Here is a 20,871-nt window from a genome sequence, read left to right as displayed (position 1 = left end):
GTTGGGCTGAATGGCCTATTTCTGTACCGTATATCTGATGTAATCGATGCTAGTATATTAATCCCATGAGCCCTAATTTTGTTTAATAACCTCTTGTGTGGCACCTTATCGAATGCCTTCTGAAAATCCAAATACACCACATCCACTGGTTCCCCCTTATCTATTCTACTAGTTACAACCTCAAAAAACTCTAAAAGATTTATCAAACATGACGACTCTGCCCAATCGTATTATAATTTTCTAAGTATCCTGTTACCACATCCTTAATAATAGATTCCAGCATTTTCTCTATGACTGATGCCAGGCTAACTGGTCTGTAGTTCCCCGTTTTCTCTCTCCCAGCTTCAGACATGTGGAATGTTAATCTTACACAATGTGTGAGATGCTGAGCACCTATCTAACATTTCACCTTCTTTCAAATAGTTATTTCAATTTCTGTTCTGAAGCCATCGCTTTGTGACAGATTCCACTCCCCCAGGGGTCTTAGTGAGTGTAGAACTGAACCCAGCCAGAGTCAGCACCTTCAGGGGAGGGGAACCAGTGAGTGTAGAACTGAGCCCAGCCACAGTGAGCACCTTCAGGGGAGGGAGAAAAGTTGACTGACAAGAAATATGTTGGAGATGGTACAATGGGTTTAGATTTCTGCACAGGGAGGAGGGAGTGTGTGTGGGACGGGGATTCACAGCTTTGGGGAATAAAAGAGGAAAGAATGTTCCATAGTAACTAGAATTGTCTGTTTCGAATTTCGATCCTGTACTTAGAGATGACTTTTGTAAACTCCCTTTACAGGTATCAGAAGGGAAGGATTTGGAGTTGGGAAAGTTAAACCAAACATCACGTCAAGTTCCAACAGTCACTCCATTCATCAGGACCTGAATACCATCGGCCTTTGAATGTGGAAGGAGAAATATTTGTCTGAATCTTTTCACAGCCTGAAAAAACATCGCACCATTCACAGCGGGGAGAAACCGTACACGTGTTGTGTGTGTGGACGAGGCTTCAACTGATCATCCAACCTGGAGACACACCCGCACCATGGAGAAACCGTGGAAATGTGGAGACTGTGGGAAGGGATTCAATTACCCTTCTGAGCTGGAAATGCATCGCCGTACTCACACAGGGGAGAGGCCGTTCACCTGCTCCGTGTGTGGGAAGGGATTCACTCAGTCATCCTACCTGCTGACACACCAGCGAGTTCACACTGGAGCAAAACCGTTTGCGTGCATTGAGTGTGGGAAGGGATTCAGTCAGTCATCGCATCTCCTGAGGCACCATCGTATTCACACAAAGCAGAGATCTTTTAAATGTTCTGACTGTGATAAGAAATATAAAAGCAAAATTGATCTGCAGAAGCACCAACGCATTCACACTGGGGAGAGGCCGTTCACCTGCTCAGTGTGTGGGAAGGGATTCACTCAGTCCTCTGCCCTGCTGAGACACCAGCGAGTTCACACTGATGAGAGACCTTTCACCTGCTCTTTATGTGGGAAGGGATTCACTCAGTCATCCACCCTGCTTAATCACCAGCGAGTTCACACTGAGGAGAGGCCGTTCACCTGCTCTGAGTGTGGGAAGGGATTCACTCAGTCATATAACCTGCTGAGACACCAGCGAGTTCACAAGTGACTGCGGGGGTTGGATTCTGCTGTTATTGGTGCTGTTAATCACATCCAGGACATTGTGATAGTTGGGGTTTGTTTGTGCTGATGTTGTTAATCTCTATAATTGGCTGCAGATTAATATTCTGTATAGATATTGAATTAATCATCTTTGTTTCAAATAGTGTGTCGAATATTTGATTTCTCCACAATAAGAGGAGACTAATTGATGTTCTGCTATCAACTGTTCTATTTTTGGGCATTTTCCTACTCTGGACTATTTCCATTCTCATCTAGTTCACCTTCTACCACATCGAATCCATGGTCTGTTTGTGTCCATGGCTTGTGGGTGTCATAGACTGAACTGTACTGTTTCACTTAACACTCATCTGAAATCCCTTTTGAACCGCCCCTTTATAGAACTATCTGGCAGAAGATTTGAAATCTGTTATTTGCTGTATCACTTCATCCCTTTTGGATCCCATTTAGTAAAAATGCTCCACACATACTGCATGTGACAGCCTTTGAAATATTCTGATCTTTGTAATGGTCTCATCAATTAATCTATTGTTCCCAACATACCTTGCATTCTTTCTTTAATCATGATAATTGTTTCGACGGCCGTAATTATTATGTTCTTACCACTAACTCTTCAGGTCTTTAGCTCTGTTGGGGTAGAAGGAAGACTTCCTTTATCAGGTCTTTAGCTCTGTTGGGGTAGAAGGAAGACTTCTCTTCCTCAAGGTGGATCCCCTGAAATAAGGGATCAACACCCGCCCTCTGTATAGCGACCATGGAGTCATTCAGACGAAACCTCGGTTAACCGGTTTTTATTCAAGCATGCTCGGGAAGGGTTCTGATGAACACTTCTCCGATCAGAGGTTTTACAATTACAGTTATACAGTTTTTGAGGTGTGTGACCCTCCTACAAAACCACCCGTTGGCCGACTGCTATCAGCAAAGTTACATTGATTTGTTGATCCTTGTCAGCCTGACTCAGAGTGGTTTCCCCCCACTTGTCCATCTCCCATCACATGTCACCCTCCCGCAATGTGTGGTTCAGTGGTGTCAACTTAGCCTCAGTTCCTCATGACGTGTCGATTAACTTTTCCAGGGTGGTGCCTCCTTATCCCTCCCCCAAGAGCTCTAGTCAAAACGACCATATAATCTATGTTCCCAAACATTTTATTGTCCTTGTTCTGTACTGAATACAGTTTCCATGAGTCTGTTCTAAGGTTAATACAACAGATGGTTCATTAACCATCAAGCTTTGCTGCGTAGCTTCTCCTTCTTAAAACCCATTCCAGCGCGTTTTACATACAATCTGGACCATGTGTCAGATCCATTCACTACCGTCAGTATCCTCTTTAGTGACCATCTGCCTGTCTGTCTCCCACTTTGGTGACCGTATTTTATCCCCTTACAAGCTCCTCCATCAATACCTGTCAATAATCCTTGGTTAGGGGCTGGGGAAAGGTTGTAGGTTTAATGGTGAGTGGTTGTGGCTACTGGTTATTGGTTCGGATTGGGGTTAGTGGTTATTGGTTCGGATTGGGGTTAGTGGTTATTGGTTAGGATTGGGGTTAGTGGTTATTGGTTAGGATTGGGGTTAGTGGTTATTGGTTAGGATTGGGGTTAGTGGTTATTGGTTAGGATTGGGGTTAGTGGTTATTGGTTAGGATTGGGGTTAGTGGTTATTGGTTAGGATTGGGGTGAGTGGTTAGGACTCGTGGTAAGAACATAATAATTAGGGCCGTCGAGCCTGCTCCGCCATTCAATGAGATCATGGTTGATCTTCTATCTCAACTCCACTTTCCTGCACGATCCCCATTATATCCATAATATCCCTTGATTCTCTTAATATCCAAAAATCTATCGATCTCTGTCTTGAATATACTCAACGACTGAGCCTCCACAGCCCTCTGGGGTCGAGAATTCCAAAGATTCACCCTCTGCTGAGTGAAGAAGTTTCTCCTCATCTCAGTTCTAAATGGCCGACCCCTTATTCTGAGACTGTGACCCCTGGTTCTAGACTCCCCATCCAAGAGAAACATCCTTCCTGCATCTACCCTATCAAGCCCTGTAAGAATGTTGTATGTTTCAATGTGATCACTTCTAATTCTTCTAAACTCCAGAGAATATAGGCCTAGTCTACTCAATCTCTCCTCATAGGACAATCCCCATCCCAGGAATCAGTCCGACGAACCTTCATTGCACTCCCTCTATGGCAAGTATATCCTTCCTTAGGTAAGGAGACATTGGACTTAATTTTCCTCAGTGATTTGCGCAACTTTTTTTGGCGTAAGTTAAAAAATTTAAGTTTTCCCAATTAATGTGTGCCAGCGTAACTCAGTTACGATTTATTTAGGGTTTTATTTGCGTCATAACCTGATGTCTGTGCCAGTTTTTGTCAATTATGGAAGTTTGCCCCTCAAAAAATTTCTCCTAGGTCAGCGTATGTGACCACTCCTGCAAAACCTTCTGGTGAGTTAAGAAAAAGCAACGCGCATTGAAAACTTGGCGCAGAAAATGCCATTGTTTTTCAGCCATGAAGTTTTGGAGGGAGTCAAGAAGACTTAAATATGCATAATAAAGATTAAATGTTTTTACCTTATAACGCAGTAAATGGAAGTTTGATGGAATTCTGTAAGTTTTCATATTTTTTCAACTGACATGACATGCCACCACCGGTCATCAAGGGTCGCCAGGTTAGCAGTGAGGTGCTGACTGTATAGGGCTCTCTTAGCTGGGTCTTTGAGTGCCCCGGTATTGATTTTTCTGCGGCACTGCTTCTGTTGCCGTTGCTGCTTTGGGGCTATATTGATGTTGATGACAGAATGGATTAGGCGTAGGTCCATGCAGCAGTCATTAGCTCCTGTCATGGCCCGGGTGATGCGCACATCCTTGCAATCCCTGGCTCGAACAATGACGTAGTTGAGCAGGTGCCAGTGTTTGGAGTGAGGGCGTTGCCCCGATGCCTTATACTTGTCCCTCTGGCGGGACAAGGTATTGGTGATAACGAGTTCATGTTCTAGGCTTTTTGTCAGTAATAGGGTACCGCTGGAGTTGGCTTTCCCTACCCCCTCTCTGCCGATCACGCCTCCCCAGAGAGCTGTGTCCTTACCGACCCTGGCATTGAAGTCACCGAGGAGGATCAGTTTGTTGCCCGGAAAGATGCGGGACAGGGAATGTTCGAGGCTGGAGTAGAATTCCTCTTTGGCCTCGTCTACTGCGTCGAGTGTTGGGACGTTCGCACTGATGACTGTGGCGCACTGGTGAGTCAGGTTGTCATGAGACGTTTGTTAACCCCGCAGGGGGAGTCTCTGAGATGGCCATTTTCTATGGCGAAGCGTACGCCATGGAGGCAGCGTTCTTCCTCTGGTTTGCCTTTCCAAAAGAAGGTGTAACTTCCACCTTGTTCCTTGAGCTGGCCTTCCCCTGCCCGCCAGATCTCACTTAGGGCGGCGATGTCGACATCGAAGCGTCTAAGTTCCCGGGAAACTATGGCGGTGCGGCGTTCCGGTCTGTCACTGTTGGAGTTGTCCATGAGGGTCCTGACGTTCCAGGTCCTGAACTTCATATTAGAGGAGTGAAAGATGCCTGTGCGTGAGTTCTTTTAACGTGGGGTGGTCATTGCACACCGGCTACCACATGGGCTTAGCCGAGCAAGGCCTTGGTCCAGTGGCAAGGGTTACCCAAGACGACTGGAGACCAGGCACTATTGTATGAGCCTAATTGCCTACGGCGAGATGCGAGCCATATGTTCAGCGCTGGGCAGCGCTCTTCAGTGAGGTGGTGAGAAAACCGAGGCCTGGCTGAGGGCAGGCATTGGGATGGTCAGAGGTCCACTCTGTGGAAGGAGGAGAGGTCAGAGTGACCACAGCCATTGTGCACACCACGGGCTCGACACAGACTCCGCCGTTGAGTGGGGTCAGCGGCCGGGGAGGAGGCCAGGACATCACTGGTGGAGTGAGGGTCCGAACGTCGCTGGGGGATGGAGGCCAGGACATTGCCGGAGGGAAGATGCTCGTGCGTGAGAGCGAGGAGTGAAGGTCGGGCCCAAACCTGTGGGTGTAGCTGGTCAGAGGCTCACCACTGGTGAGATCGCAGGGGATTGGTTGGAGCAGCTGAATCGGCCAATGGGGAGTGAGAGTCCAGTTGGAGGGACTTGGTAGTTGGGAGGTCGACCTGGAAGGTAAGTCAGGATGGGAGTGGGCAATGGGTCCTTGCAGCACAGGTTTTAGGGATAGGTAAAGTACTTTGGGGGTCGAAGTTAGGGCAAGAGGGGGCTTAGACAGTGAGGGGAGGTTGGGGGGGGGGGGTGGGGGGAAGGTTGAGGGAGAGAGAGGTGAAGGATGGCAGCAGATGGTCAGAGGAAGGTTTGTTCGGGAAGAGCTCCCTCTGGAGCTGCTATCCCATCCGCCATCCAGTGTGAACAAGCTGGTGCGCCCACAGGTTGGCTGAATGCACGAATCTCTCCCACATACAGAGCAGGTGAACGGCCTCTCCCCGGTGTGAGCTCGCTGGTGTGTCAGCAGGTGGGACATATGAGCGAATCCCTTCCCACACACGGAGCAGGTGACCAGCATGGACTGGCATATCCCTCACTCTACCACCACCGTCAAGCCAGGGGACCAACCCTGGTTCAATGGGGAGTGTAGGAGAGGATGTCAGGAGCACCCTTTGTGATGTAGAAGTGTTTCCTAATGTCACTCCTGAAAGGTCTGGCTCTTAATTTTTAGACTCTGCCTCATAGTCCTAGACTCCCCAACCAGTGGGAATAGTTTCTCCTTATCTACCCTATCTGTTCCCTTAACATCCTTAAAACTTCAATAAAATCATGCCTTAACCTTCTAAATTCCAGGGAATAGAACCCTAGTTTGTGTAATCTCTCCGTGTAATTTAACCCTTGGAGTCCGAGTATCATTCTGGTAAACCTAAGCTGCACTCCCTCCAAGGCCAATATATCCTTCCCAAGGTTTGGTGCCCAGAACTGCTCACAGTGCTCCAGGTGTGGTCTAACCAGGGCTTTGTACAGCTGCAGCATAACTTCTACCCCCTTGTATTCTCGTCCTCTGGGTATAAAGGCTAGCATCCCATTAGCCTTTTTGATTATTATCTGTACCTGTTCATGACATTTTCTATGTACCTGGACATCCAAGTCTCTTTGGACCTAGAATCATAGAATAGTTACAGCAGAGATGGAGGCCATTCGGCCCGTCGAGCCCTTGCCGGCTCTCTGCAAGAGCACCTCAACCAGTCCCACCCCTCGCCCTTTCCCCATAGCCCTGCAATTTTCTTTCCTGCAGGTATTTATCTAACTCCCTTTTGAAAGCCACGATTGAGTCTGCCTCCACCACCCTCTCAGGCAATGCATTCCAAATCCTAACCACTCGCTGCGTAAAAAAGTTTTTCCTCATGTCATCTTTGGTTCTTCTGCCAATCACCTTAAATCCATGTCCTCTGGTTTTTGACCCTTCTGCCAATGGGAACAGTTTCTCTCGATCTACTCTGTCTATACCCCTCATGATTTTGAACACCTCTATCAAATTTCCTCTCAAACTTCTCTGCTCCAAGGAGAACAACCCCAGCTTCTCCATCTATCCAGGTGACTGAAGTCCCTCATCTCTGAAATCATTTTTGTAAATGTTTTCTGCACCGTCTCTAAAGCCTTCATATCTTTCCTAAAGTGCGGTGCCCAGAATTGGATACAATTCTCCAGTTGGGGCTGAACCAGTATTTTATAAAGGTTCATCATAACTTCCATGCTTTTGTACTCTATGCCTCTATTTATGAAGCGCAGGATCCCGTAAACGTTTTTAACTGCTTTCTCAACCTACCCTGCCACCTTCAACGACTTGTGCACATGTACCCCCAGGTCTCTGTTCATGCACCCACTTTGGGACCATGGGCAACTGTGAAGAGAAATGGAATGACTTCAGTGTGAGATAAACAGGTTAGTAAATGTAACAGATAGATGTCAGATGAAATTTGATGCAGAGAAATGTGAGGTGTTACATTTTGCATGGAAAATGGTCGGAAAAGTACATTAAATGGTTCAAATTTAAAAGGATTAGAGGATCAGGGAGACTTAGGAGAGGAAGATTCTAGCTAACACAATGTCTTATTAATTAGCAGGTTTAGAGTCCAGTGTCAACACCTTAATACCTTATTAAGAGATATGCGATGAGCAGATTCTGTCCTCTGCCGTACCTATATTGACCCATCAATCAGAGTCAACATGCAAGTCCCGCGTGTCCACAGTAACTGCACCAGGTCAGCCCGCTGGATGGAACCTTGGGCGCCCTGAGCTTGATCTCCGGTGTCTCCAGTCCCGACTGCCCCCTTACATCAGTCTCCCCTCACTTTTATACCCTGCACTGATCCACCTCTGGCACCGGACTCTTCTTTGTCTTCTCTGCTGGGTTTGGGCAGGAAGCGAGGAAAAGACAGCTGGAACTTCTCTAATCTGTGATTTACAAGGACACTTTCCCTGGTTCCCAGAAGGTACTTTTCTTCACTAATTTTCTCATTATCCCTAAACTACCCTGCCTACAGTTATGTTATTTCTTATAGTTTCTCAATTATAGGTATAAATATCACACATTATAATAGGAACATAAGAACGTAAGAAATAGGAGCAGGGGTCCCCTCCATCATTTAATAAGATCATGGCTGATCTGATCATGGACTCAGCTCCTCTTACCTGCCTGCTCCCCATAACCCTTTACTCCCTTATTGCTCAAAAATCTGTCTATCTCCGCCTTAAATATATTCAATGACCCAGCTTCCACAGCTCTCTGGGGCAGATAATTCCACAGATTTACAACCCTCTGAGAGAAGAAATTCCTCATCACCTCAGTTTTAAATGGGCGGCCCCTTATTCTGAAACTATGTCCCCAAATTCTAGTTTCCCCTATGAGTGGAAATATCCTCTCTTCATCCACCTTGTCGAGCCACTTCATTATCTTATATGTTTCAATAAGATTACCTCTCATAATTGTTGTGTCCTTAGATACTCTAACAATGACTCTATTAGGCAGTGTGTTGTACTTGAACTGTAATGACCTTAGTCCTTTATTAGTTAACTCCAGAGTGAGGATCACACCTGGTGGCCTGCCTTTTATACTAGGCCAGGCACATTTGTACAGGTAACCTACGAGTCTCCCACTGCTGTGCCCTCTGGTGGCACATCTTGCGATAGTACCAAAAGTAACCATGTAGAATACATGACATCACTCCTTCCTGAACCCTCAGTGCAAATCGCCTCTGCATTGACTGTGCTCTGGGCTTAGCTCTACGTGGGTTTTGTCTGGTTGACCTCTGGTGGGCCACCTCAACCTTGGGTGGGTAGTTAGTGCAGTAGCAGGCTGGTGGTTGCTGTTTGTGTGTGTGTGTGTGTGTGTGTTCCTAACCACTCCATTCACCCCGCCCCCCTGCCCCCGCCACATTGATGTGGCGGGGGCTCCTGACATTCATGTACATTCAAGGTCAAGTAAGTGGGTTTTGTATTTTTTTTGTGTGGTTCCGTGGTGCGATAAGTACGTTAGATGCCTTGTTGTTGCGGTGACCATTGTGTGAGGACAAGCTAGTTCCAGAGCAGGTAGCTGGTGTCCCTGCAGTCTGGTGGCGGCTCAGTGCCTGGTGCTGGCAGTGGGAACCTGGTTGGCTCGCGTAGTCTGCTCTCGGGGCTGTTGCTGTGGTCCCGAGCATCAGGCAGGTTCGCAGATGTCTCCCTGTCCTTTCTTTACGCCCTGGGTCACAGCTGCTCCCTGAGGAGCTGTCATCTAGCAGTGCACAGGGAACTGCTGACTTGCTAGCCCGAGCGTCGTTTGGTTTGGAATCCTGGTTGGTGCTTGTTTCCTCCAGGGGAACAGTGGTGGGTGACCCTACATCTAGGGGTATGGCCTTGGTGCAGTCTGCTCCTTCAGGCTCGTGGCAGTTGATACCATCAGTTTCCTGAGAGATGGAACCGACCCAAGACATGGTATCATAGAAACATAGAAACATAGAAAATAGGTGCAGGAGTAGACCATTTGGCCCTTCGAGCCTGCACCGCCATTCAATGAGTTCATGGCTGAACATGCAACTTCGGTACCCCATTCCTGCTTTCTCGCCATACCCCTTGATCCCCCGAGTAGTAAGGACTACATCTAACTCCTTTTTGAAGATATTTAATGAATTGGCCTCAACAACTTTCTGTGGTAGAGAATTCCACAGGTTCACCACTTTCTGGGTGAAGAAGTTGTTACTCATTGACCGAAAATGGCTTACCCCTTATCCTTAGATCGTGACCCCTGGTTCTGGACTTCCCCAACATTGGGAACATTCTTCCTGCATCTAACCTGTCTAAACCTGTCAGAATTTTAAAAGTTTCTATGAGATCCCCTCTCATTCTTCTGAACTCCAGTGAATACAAGCCCAGTTGATCCAGTCTTTCTTGACAGGTCAGTCCCGCCATCCCGGGAATCAGTCTGGTGAACCTTCGCTGCACTCCCTCAATAGCAAGAATGTCCTTCCTCAAGTTAGGAGACCAAAACTGTACACAATACTCCAGGTGTGGCCTCACCAAAGCCCTGTACAACTGTAGCAACACCTCCCTGCCCCTGAACTCAAATCCCCTCGCTATGAAGGCCAACATGCCATTTGCTTTCTTAACCGTCTGCTGTACCTGCATGCCAACCTTCAGTGACTGATGTACCATGACACCCAGGTCTCGTTGCACCTCCCCTTTTCCTAATCTGTCACCATTCAGATAATAGTCGGTCTCTCTGTTTTTACAACCAAAGTGGATAACCTCACACTTATCCACATTATACTTCATCTGCCATGCATTTGCCCACTCACCTAACCGATCCAAGTCACTCTGCAGCCTCATAGCATCCTCCTTGCAGCTCACACTGCCACCCAACTTAGTGTCATCCGCAAACTTGGAGATAACACATTTAATCCCCTCGTCTAAATCATTAATATACAATGTAAACAGCTGGGGCCCCAGCACACAACCTTGCGGTACCCACTAGTCACTGCCTGCCATTCTGAAAAGTACCAATTTACTCCTACTCTTTGCTTCCTGTCTGCCAACCAGTTCTCAATCCACGTCAGCACACTATCCCCATGTGCTTTAACTTTGCACATTAGTCTCTTGTGTGGGACCTTGTCAAAAGCCTTCTGAAAGACCAAATACACCACATCAACTGGTTTCCCCTTGTCCACTCTACTGGAAACATCCTCAAAAAATTCCAGAAGATTTGTCAAGCATGATTTCCCTTTCACAAATCTATGCTGACTTGGACTTATCATGTCACCTTTTTCCAAATGCACTGCGATGACATCCTTAATAATTGATTCCATCATTTTACCCACTACAGATGTCAGGCTGACCGATCTATAATTCCCTGTTTTCTCTCTCCCTCCTTTTTTAAAAAGTGGGGTTACATTGGCTACCCTCCACTCGATAGGAACTGATCCAGAGTCTATGGAATGTTGGAAAATGACTGTCAATGCATCCGCTATTTCTGAGGCCACCTCCTTAAGTACTCTGGGATGCAGACCATCAGGCCCTGGGGATTTATCGGCCTTCAATTCCATCAATTTCTCCAACACAATTTCCCGACTAATCAGGATTTCCCTCAGTTCCTCCTTCTAACTAGACCCTCTGACCCCTTTTATATCCGGAAGGTTGTTTGTGTCCTCCTTAGTGAATACCGAACCAAAGTACTTGTTCAATTGGTCTGCCATTTCTTTGTTCCCCATTATGACTTCCCCTGATTCTGACTGCAGGGGACCTACATTTGTCTTTACTAACCTTTTTCTCTTTACATATCTATAGAAGCTTTTGCAGTCCATTTTAATGTTCTCTGCAAGCTTCCTCTCGTACTCTATTTTCCCTGCCCTAATCAAACCCTTTGTCCTCCTCTGCTGAGTTCTAAATTTCTCTCAGTCCCCGGGTTTGCTGCTATTTCTGGCCAATTTGTATGCCACTTCCTTGGCTTTAATACTATCTCTGATTTCCCTTGATAGCCACGGTTGAGCCACCTTCCCTTTTTTATTTTTACACCAGGCAGGGATGTCCAATTGTTGTAGTTCATCCATGCGGTCTCTAAATGTCTGCCATTGCCCATCCACTGTTAACCCCTTAAGTATCATTCGCCAATCTATCCTAGCTAATTCATGCCTCATACCTTCAAAGTTACCCTTCTTTAAGTTCTGGACCATGGTCTCTGAATTAACTGTTTCCTTCTCCATCCTAATGTAGAATTCCACCATATTATGGTCACTCTTTCCCAAGGGGCCTCGCACAACGAGATTGCTAATTAATCCTCTCTCATTACACAACACCCAGTCTAAGATGGCCTCCCCCCTATTTGGTTCCTTGACATATTGGTCTAGAAGACCATTTCTTATGCACTCCAGGAAATCCTCCTCCACCGTATTGTTTCCAGTTTGGTTACCCCAATCTATATGCATATTAAAGTCACCCATGATAACTGCTGCACCTTTATTGCATGCACCCCTAATTTCCTGTTTGATGCCCTCCCCAACATCACTACTACTGTTTGGAGGTCTGTACACAACTCCCACTAGCGTTTTCTGCCCTTTGGTATTCCGTAGCTCCACCCATACCGATTCCACATCATCCAAGCTAATGTCTTTCCTTACAATAGCATTAATTTCCTCTTTAACCAGCAATGCCACCCCGCCTCCTTTTCCTTTCTGTCTATCCTTCCTAAATGTTGACTACCCTTGGATGTTGAGTTCCCAGCCTTGGTCACCCTGGAGCCATGTCTCCGTGATGCCAATCAGATCGTATCCATTAACTGCTATCTGCACAGTTAATTCGTCCACCTTATTCCGAATAGTCCTCGCATTGAGGCACAGAGCCTTCAGGCTTGCCTTTTTAACACACTTTGACCCTTTAGAATTTTGCTGCAAAGTGGCCCTTTTTGTTTTGTGCCTTGGGTTTCTCTGCCCTCCACTTTTACTCATCTCCTTTCTGTCTTTTGCTTCTGTCTCCATTTTGTTTCCCTCTGTCTCCCTGCATTGGTTCCCATTCCCCTGCCATATTAGTTTAACTCCTCCCCAACAGCACTAGCAAACACTCCTCCTTGGACATTGGTTACCATTATCGATGCCCTGCCGAGGTCGCTTGCTCCGCAGCTCATGTTGGCTGCTTGTGGCCACACTTCATGGTGCATGACTCTGGTCCGTAGGACACAAGCTACAGCATTGGGTAGCTCCCTGGATCTGTGTGCACCCGATGGGTGTCTGCCTGTTGCATTGGCTGCGTGCAGTGGGAATCCTGCATCGCACAGCTTTTCCTTACTTATGATGGACACGCTAGGGGTCTGATCATGATTGCGCGACTTTTCCTCACTGGTTGCATATGCACAGTTCAGATCATCAATCACACATTGTACATAATCGCATGACTTTTCCTGGCTGGTTGCATGTATACAATTCCGATTATCAGTTGCACATTTTACATGATCAGTTACACACTTTATATAATCCATTTCACCTTTTGTCTCTAACTTACAATTACTGTGACATTGCTTAAATGTGTGGAACTGTCCCTTTAATTGTAGTAGGTTGCAGGCCTCCTTTAAGGGAGTCTTGCTTGCTTTACCCCAATCCGCTTCTCTGTTTGGTGCCATGTGTTGCTCCATCAGCGCTGCACCTCATGGTCTGGCCACGGCCATCTTTGTCTTCAGCACATCATCTCATGGTTCGGGCGCCATCTTTCCTTCATCCACGATGTCGACTGCTGTGATCCTCTTCTCCCCGGGTTCTGCCTCCACAGTTGGGAAGTCGCTTCTGGATCCGATTTTCTTTCTCCGGAGTCCTGCCACTGGAGCCTGGAAGGTGCATTTGGGTCATCTCAGCTGGATCATCTCCACGCAGTCGTGCAGAGCGGTCTGTGTCTCGGGTGCTGTGCTGGTCTGCTCTCCGGTGCCGGGTCCGCTCTCAGGTGAGGGCTTGCTTTGCCTCTGAGCGCAGAGGGCTTCAATCGCTGGAGGAGTGAAGTTTTCCCACTTCCAATGGCTCTTCTCCATCTACCTTATGCCGAGCAGCATTGGTCCATCACCTGCAACAACCCACAGAGTTAACTTGTGCACTGCGCCATCATGGAGTACCTTTACATTCGCACCACCAATGACTGGGGTGATTTCATTGGTGTAAGTGCACAACTATGCCTAAACCGGGGCCAACTCGGGTCGTTCAGCCAGATTGTCCCATAGCCTCTCAAAGGCTCTTTGATTCATCACTGACTGGCTCACCCCTGTGTCCACTTCCATGAAGACTGGACTTCCCTCTATCTCGATTTTCATCTTCAACGGGGAACACTCGGTGGTGCAGATAAACATGCTGTGTACCTCCCCGTGGAACTGGGCTGCCTCTCTGTCTAACAATTCATAATCCACGCTGGATTCATGGCCATTTGCGGACTCCTCATCGACACAGTGAGTCCTATTTCTCTTACACATTCACTGGAGGTGGCCCTTTGTGCTGCAGCCTTTGCAAACATAGTCTATAAAACGGCACTGATGAGCCCTGTGATTCCCTCCACAATACCAGCATGGTGCTACTTGATTAGCCCCCCTCTGTGGAATCGGAGTTAAGGGGGGCCTGTTCTCTCTCCCCTGAGAGGATTCGCGCTCTACAGTCCAGCCTCTAAATGGTGCCACTCTGTGGGTTTGAGTCCTAAGGATGAGACATCTACCTAGAGCCGCAGGTCAAGGTCGTGAATGACTGGTTCACAAAGATGGCCTTCTGCAGTATAACTGTGTTATCTGCCGACAGTACCTTGTGAAGAAGGCCCTCATGGCCAATTCCAATGACAAAAATGTCCCGCAGCGCTTCGTTGAGGTGGGTGCCGAACTCGCACGGTGCCGCCAGCCTCCTGAGGTCTGTGGCATACTTTACGACTTCCTGGCCTTTGGGCCGTTGGTGGGTATAGAACCGGTGTCTGGCTGTGAGGATGCTCTCCTTGGGCTTGAGTTGCTCCTGGATCAGGGTTACGAGCTCCTTGTATGACTTAGTCGTTGTCTTTGCTGGTGCCAGCAAGTTCCTGATGAGGCCATCGACGTTAAGGCCCACAACTGGTTAGCAGGATAGCATGGCGCTTATCAGCCAGTGCGGCCGGGTCGTCTCCTGTCAGGTCATTTGCTGTGAAGAAGCGTTCTAGCCTGTCCATAACCGCATTCCCAATCATCACCATCGGCGAACTGCTGCAACGTACCAAGGGTAGCCATTTCCAGGTGAAAGTTCATAACCTCGTCGCCAGTTGTTGTGTCCTTAGATGCTCTAACAATGACTCCACGAGGCAGTGTGTTGCACTTGAACTGTAGTGACCTTAGTCCTTTATTAGTTAACTCCAGAGCGAGGATCACACCTGATGGCCTGCCTTTTATACTAGGCCAGGCACACCTGTACAGGTGACCTATGAATTTTCCACTGCTGTGCCCTCTGGTGGCACACCTTGAGATAGTATCAATAGTAGCCATGTAGGATACATGACAATAATCTAATCTATTCTATTACTCACTCCGGTTTGAGCTTATATTGTGGTTAATAACAGACAAACCCGGTTCTTTCCCCTGATTTGATTACAGTTTTCAACTAGTTGATTCAGTGGAATGGAATGTCTTATCAGTGTTCCAATGGTGTCCTGTCTGCCGTGAAGCTCCTGTTTGAGTTTCTAACTCAGACTAAAATTCTCTTTCCCATAATGCACGTTATATCAGCCATCTTATGTCACTGTATTTTAACCATGTTATATTAGTATTTCTAAACCCAATAAGGGTTCATGTAAACAACTCTTTAAAAGTGGGAGAACAAGTTGATCAAGTTTTAAAAAATGTTATTCTATCTTTGAAAAATAGGGTGTCGAGCACAAATCATTGGTTAGGCTGCATTTAGAATATTGTGTCACGTTTTGGGGCATTTTATTCTGGGAAAGATGTCAAGGCCATGGAGCAGGTGCAGAAGTGATGCACTGAGATGAGGAGCGAGATTAGAGAAACTGCGGCTCTTTTGATCCGAACAAAGAAGGATAAGAGGAGGTGTGGGGGGGTGGGGCGGATGATATTTAAAATGTTTGAACACTCACTGTCCCTCAGGATCTTTCAGTTATAAGGTGCGTTCTTCGATGTGAGCAACTTGTGTCAGCATCAAACACTCCCGGGGCAGGTACAGCACAGGGTTAGATACAGCATATTGCTCCCTCTACACTGCCCCATCAAACACTCCCGGGGCAGGTACAGCACAGGGTTAGATACAGCATATTGCTCCCTCTACACTGCCCCATCAAACACTCCCAGGGCAGGTACAGCATGGGGTTAGATACAGAATAAAGCTCCCCCTACACGGCCCCATCAAACACTCCCAGGGCAGGTACAGCACAGGATTAGATACAGAGTAAAGCTCACTGTCTCATCAAACACTTCTGGGGCAGTGTAGAGGGGACTTTACTGACATCCATCACCTCGATAAGCACAAAAATTCACCTAAAGAAACCATCAGCTCCTTCCCCGGACACAGATACCGAGGGACAAGGAGTATCCGGGACAATGACATTTCTCACTCAAGGGATACATTGATCCTGTTCTTCTCCTCATTAATCCAGAATTGGAGGAGCACAGTGGTCTCAAAGGGTCGTAAGGTTGGAGGATGAGAATTTTAAAGGCTGAAGTCACCAAATCACCAAAGTAATCTTCCCAGTACAGAATGTGGCTCACTATTAACAGGAAGGATGTTACTTTAACTACTAAAGCTACAGAGAGGAGAGATATTGTCCCTCTGCCAGCTGTGGCTCAGTTTGTGGCACCCTCATATCTGTGTCAGAAAACTGTATGTTCAAGTCCAAGTCCAGAGACTTCAGCATAAAAATCTAGGCTGACAGTCTTGAACAGTACTGGGGAGTGCCGCACTGTCGGAGGGGCAGTACTGAGGGAGTACCGCACTGTCGGAGGGGCAGTACTGAGGGAGCACTGCACTGTTGGAGATGCAGTACTGAGGGAGTGCCGCACTGTCGGAGGGGCAGTACTGAGGGAGTGCCGCACTGTCGGAGGGACAGTACTGAGGGAGTGCACCACTGTCGGAGGGGCAGTACTGAGGGAGTGCACCACTGTCGGAGGGGCAGTACTGAGGGAGCGCTGCACTGTCGGAGGGGCAGTACTGAGGGAGTGTTGCACTGTCGGGGGTGACGCCCTTCAGATGAGACGTTTAACCGAGGGCAGTTTGCTCTCTCAGGTGGATGTAAAAGATTTATTTTGAAGAATAGCAGGGGACTTATCCCCGGTGTCCTGGCTAACATTCATCCATCAATCAACATCACTAAAATAGATTATCTGATCATTATCAAAATGCTGTTTGTTGGAGCTTCCTGGGCGCAAATTGGCTGCCATGATTATTAAATTACAACAGGCTTCTTCGGCAGCACCTCCCAAACCCATGACCTCTACCACTCAGAAGGATAAGGGCAGCAGGTGCATGGAAACACCATCACCTCCAAGTTCCCTCCATCCCGACACACCATCCTGACGTGGAAGTATATCGCCGTTCCTTCATTGCCGCTGGATCAAAATCCTGGCATTCCCTCCCTAACAGCACTGTGGGAGTACCTTCACCACATGGACTGCAGTGGTTCAAGAAGGCGGCTCACCACCAACTTCTCATGGGCAATTAGGGATGGGCAATCAATTCTGGCCTTGCTAGCGATGACCACATCCCTGGAACAAATTAAAAAAAACAGTGACTGCACTTCAAAAAGTACTTCATTTGGTTGTAAAGTGCTTTGGGATGTCCGGTGGTTGTGAAAGGCGCTATATAAATGCAAGTTTTTTTCTGTAAATATCCTGAATAGATGCATAATGAGGGGAAATCAATCTTTGTACTTTTAAATAACAGCCGCATGGAAAGAGGGAACTGAATGACCTTTAAACACCTGATCCACCTGGCACTGGAGTGTCTGAAACTCAGGAAAGTAACACCAGGCAACACAATGCACCAAATGGCGGATGACGTTACCCAGAGTGCTCTGCGGGGTAGAATATGCAACCATCGCCACCAACAGGGGCACACTGCGCAGGCGCGGCTCCGGGAAGCTGAGCGGAGCGAGCGCGGCATTGGCAACATCGAGTGCGGCTCCGGTCCCGAGTCAGAGCGGCCCGGCTCGGCCCGGCAGGCGGGTGAGCGTGCGGCCCAGGCCCCGGGACCAGGAGAGCCCGGGGGGCGGGGAGACAAGGCAAACGATAAGTTCACCGCGGGCCCAGCCATTGGTGGCGGGCTGTGGCTGGGCGCGGGGCGGGAGGCGGGGGACGCTCCCAGGCCTCCTGTGTGGGGCTGGGGGTGAAAGGCAACAGCTTGAGCTGCAGTGGGTCTGGAGGACAAGCTGCTGCCTTTCACCCCCAGAACTGCTGGGCCCAGTGGCACTAACAATTGGCCATGTGGGACTGTCAGGGGAGGTGACTGTGGGGGAGATCAGATTGTTAAACACACCCTGTCCGCGCACACTCAAACACCATGGTTTTAGGGACAAGTATTTCTGGAAAAGCTTTTCATCCATTTTACAGATTTGTTTAATTCATTCTTGGGATGTGGCGTCGCTGGCAAGCCCAGCATTTTTTTTTTGAAATTCGTAGCCAATCGTTCCAATTCTTTGTCAAATCACAAACGCCAGAGGTCACCTTGCACACGCCAAGGATCACTCTGCGCCAATGCTCTTAGCCAAAAGGCCTAGAGCCACTGCACCGTTCCTGGAAGTACTGCAATACCAGGTTCGTGCCATGGAGGTGGATGGGTCAGGTCCCCCACACACCTCCGTGGAGGTGGATGGGTCAAGCCACCCCACCCACCTCCTGTTTCCAAAAAAGCAAGCATATACCTTCCTGATCCAGGGAGAACCACCCGGAGGTCATGGTGGCTACTCCCCTGTCAGGTCAGTTACGCATGATCTTAGCCAAAAGGCCGAGAAGCAAGCCCAGCATTTATTGCCCATCCCCAGTTGCCCCTTGAGAAGGTGGTGGTGAGCCGCCTTCTTGAACCACTGCAGTCCGTGTGGTGAAGGTGCTCCCACAGTGCTGTTAGGGAGGGGGTTCCAGGATTGTGACCCAGCGACGATGAAGGAACGGCCGATATATTTCCAAGTCAGGATGGTGTGTGACTTAGAGGGGAACTTGTTCCCATTCACTTGCTGCCCTTGTCCTCGGTGGTGAAGATTGCAGGTTTTGGAGGGTCTGTCAAAGTTCTGGTCACGTTACAGATGTACAAAATCCCTCACCTTCGCCCCCTCCCACCTCTCTTTCTTCCCATAGAGGCCAGACTCTTATGTAGGCCCAGACCGGCAGGCAGGCTTCCTTCCCTGAGGGATATTAGTGAACCAGTTGGGTTTGTAATGACAATCCGGCAACTTTCAGGGTGACCTTTTCCTTCTGCCGGCTGCACAAATGATCAGATGCATTAAGCTCAATTTTACAACCTGCCTTTGTGTTTTTGTAGGTTCTCTCTCTCACTCCCTTTTTCCTGTTTAAATTAATTTTACAGGATATTAGAAGGGGAGGATGTGCAGATGGGAAGCTCAAACCAAGATCTGATGGAGTCACCTGATTCATCAGGACCTAAATGTCACCGTCCTCTGAACATGGAAGCAGAAAGCACCAGTGGGGAGAGACCGTACACGTGTTCTTTGTGTGGACGAGGCTTCAGACGGTCATCCAACCTGGAGAGACACAAGCGCAGTCACACTGGGGAGAGGCCGTTCCCCTGCACTGTGTGTGGGAAGGGATTCACTAATTCATCCCACCTACTGACACACCACTTTGTTCACACTGGGGAGAGACCATTCACCTGCTCCGTGTGTGGACAGGGATTCACTCGGTCATCCCACCTACTGACACACCAGCGAGTTCACACTGGGGAGAGGCCGTTCATCTGTTGTGTGTGTGGGAAGGGATTCGCTCAGTCATCCACCCTGCTGGCACACCAGCGAGTTCACACTGGGGAGAGGCCGTTCACCTGCTCCGTGTGTGGGAAGGGATTCACTCAGTCATCCAATCTGCTGAATCACCATCAAGTTCACACTGACGAGAGACCGTTTAAATGCCTGGATTGCGGGAAATGCTATAAAAGCTCCAGGGAACTGACTTGCCATCAGCGTGTTCACACTGGCGAGAGACCATTCAGGTGCTCTCACTGTAGGACTGGATTCAGGCAGTCATCTGACCTCACTGTACATCAGCGCACTCACACTGGGGAGAAGCTGTTCATCTGCTCTCACTGTGGGACTGGGTTCAGACGATCATCTGAGCTCTCTGTACACCAGCGGACTCACACTGGGGAGAGGCCGTTCACCTGCTCCGTGTGTGGGAAGGGATTCACTCGGTCATCCTACCTTCTGTCGCACCAGCGAGTTCACACTGGGGAGAGACCGTTCCCCTGCTCCGAGTGTGGGAAGGGATTCACTCAGTCATCCGACCTTCTAATACACCAGCGAGTTCACACTGGGGAGAGACCATTCACCTGCCCCATGTGTGGAAAGGGATTCACCCTCTCATCCACCCTGCTGACACACCAGCGAGTTCACACTGGGGAGAGGCCGTTCACCTGCCCCGTGTGTGGGAAGGGATTCACTCGTTCATCCCACCTGCTGAGACACCAACGAGTTCATAAATGACAGCAGGGTTGGTTCTGCTATTATTGCTGCTGTTGATCACATCCAGGACTGAACTGTGTTCATTCTGATCGTTGAGGGTTGTTTCTGCTGATGGCAATAACCCTGATAATTGGGCTGGAATTTAATATTCTGGATATATCTCAAATAAATCAGCTTTGCTTTAAACACATTGCTGTAGATTTTTGTCTTTCCTACCTGAGTGTTTATCACCACCTGGTTGGAGCTCAGAGAGGGCAATCTGGGGGGAGGATCGTACGGGGGGAACAGAACTTCAGCCTGGACACAGTCCTTCAGGGCCACACTGAGAGCCAAACGGCACTTTGGTCTTCCTTGTCTCTTCACTGACCGCAACGTCGCCGTGTGGGTTAACCTTGAGGTGTGTAAGAAATGTATCCCAGCTGTGCTCTCCCATGGTTCAGAGCTCCTAGGCACGGGACAGAAGGTTCCTTTACAGCTGTGTTTAGAGTCGGGAAGAACAGGGTGAATGCTGGGAACGTGCTGTCAAATCCGAGATTGGTGTAAAACTGCGATCTGTTCCTGACTGAAAGTGACACGGCAGGCTTAAGGTTCCAGTCTAAAAATGACCGGTAATTATTT

At 48.3% G+C, this 20,871-nt stretch overlaps 1 protein-coding gene and 1 pseudogene across 3 annotated transcripts; one reads left to right on the top strand and one right to left on the bottom strand.

Annotated features, from left to right (window-relative positions):
* Positions 1–1,020: 1,020 nt before the first annotated feature.
* On the top strand, positions 1,021–20,443 carry LOC139232586 (zinc finger protein 271-like). Of its 3 annotated transcripts, none has more exons than XM_070863013.1 (2): positions 1,021–1,622; positions 19,263–20,443. In XM_070863013.1, the coding sequence occupies exons 1-2, from the start codon at positions 1,036–1,038 to the stop codon at positions 20,272–20,274; spliced, it is 1,599 nt and encodes a 532-aa protein (XP_070719114.1). In that variant the 5' UTR covers positions 1,021–1,035; the 3' UTR covers positions 20,275–20,443. The 3 variants fall into 3 exon arrangements, with proteins under 3 accessions (XP_070719114.1, XP_070719112.1, XP_070719113.1); XM_070863011.1 differs by lacking the exon at positions 1,021–1,622 and adding an exon at positions 17,697–17,791 and having other exon boundaries at positions 19,146–20,443; XM_070863012.1 differs by lacking the exon at positions 1,021–1,622 and adding an exon at positions 17,697–17,847 and having other exon boundaries at positions 19,146–20,443.
* On the bottom strand, positions 18,343–18,581 carry LOC139233222 (U2 spliceosomal RNA; annotated as a pseudogene).
* Positions 20,444–20,871: the final 428 nt, after the last annotated feature.

Source organism: Pristiophorus japonicus, chromosome 20 (genome assembly GCF_044704955.1).
Source record: "Pristiophorus japonicus isolate sPriJap1 chromosome 20, sPriJap1.hap1, whole genome shotgun sequence".
NCBI classification, from domain to species: Eukaryota; Metazoa; Chordata; class Chondrichthyes; family Pristiophoridae; genus Pristiophorus; species Pristiophorus japonicus.
The sequence above is the reverse complement of the archived record's forward strand: the minus strand, read 5'-3'. Positions and strand labels throughout refer to the sequence as shown.

Excerpts from the sequence above, each read along its gene's own strand:
- LOC139232586 (XM_070863013.1), top strand. The coding sequence starts at position 1,036 with ATGGAGAAACCGTGGAAATGTGGAGACTGTGGGAAGGGATTCAATTAC. Across the intron at positions 1,623-19,262 it reads AGACACCAGCGAGTTCACAA|TGGGGAGAGACCGTACACGT; the intron begins GTGACTGCGGGG and ends AGAAAGCACCAG.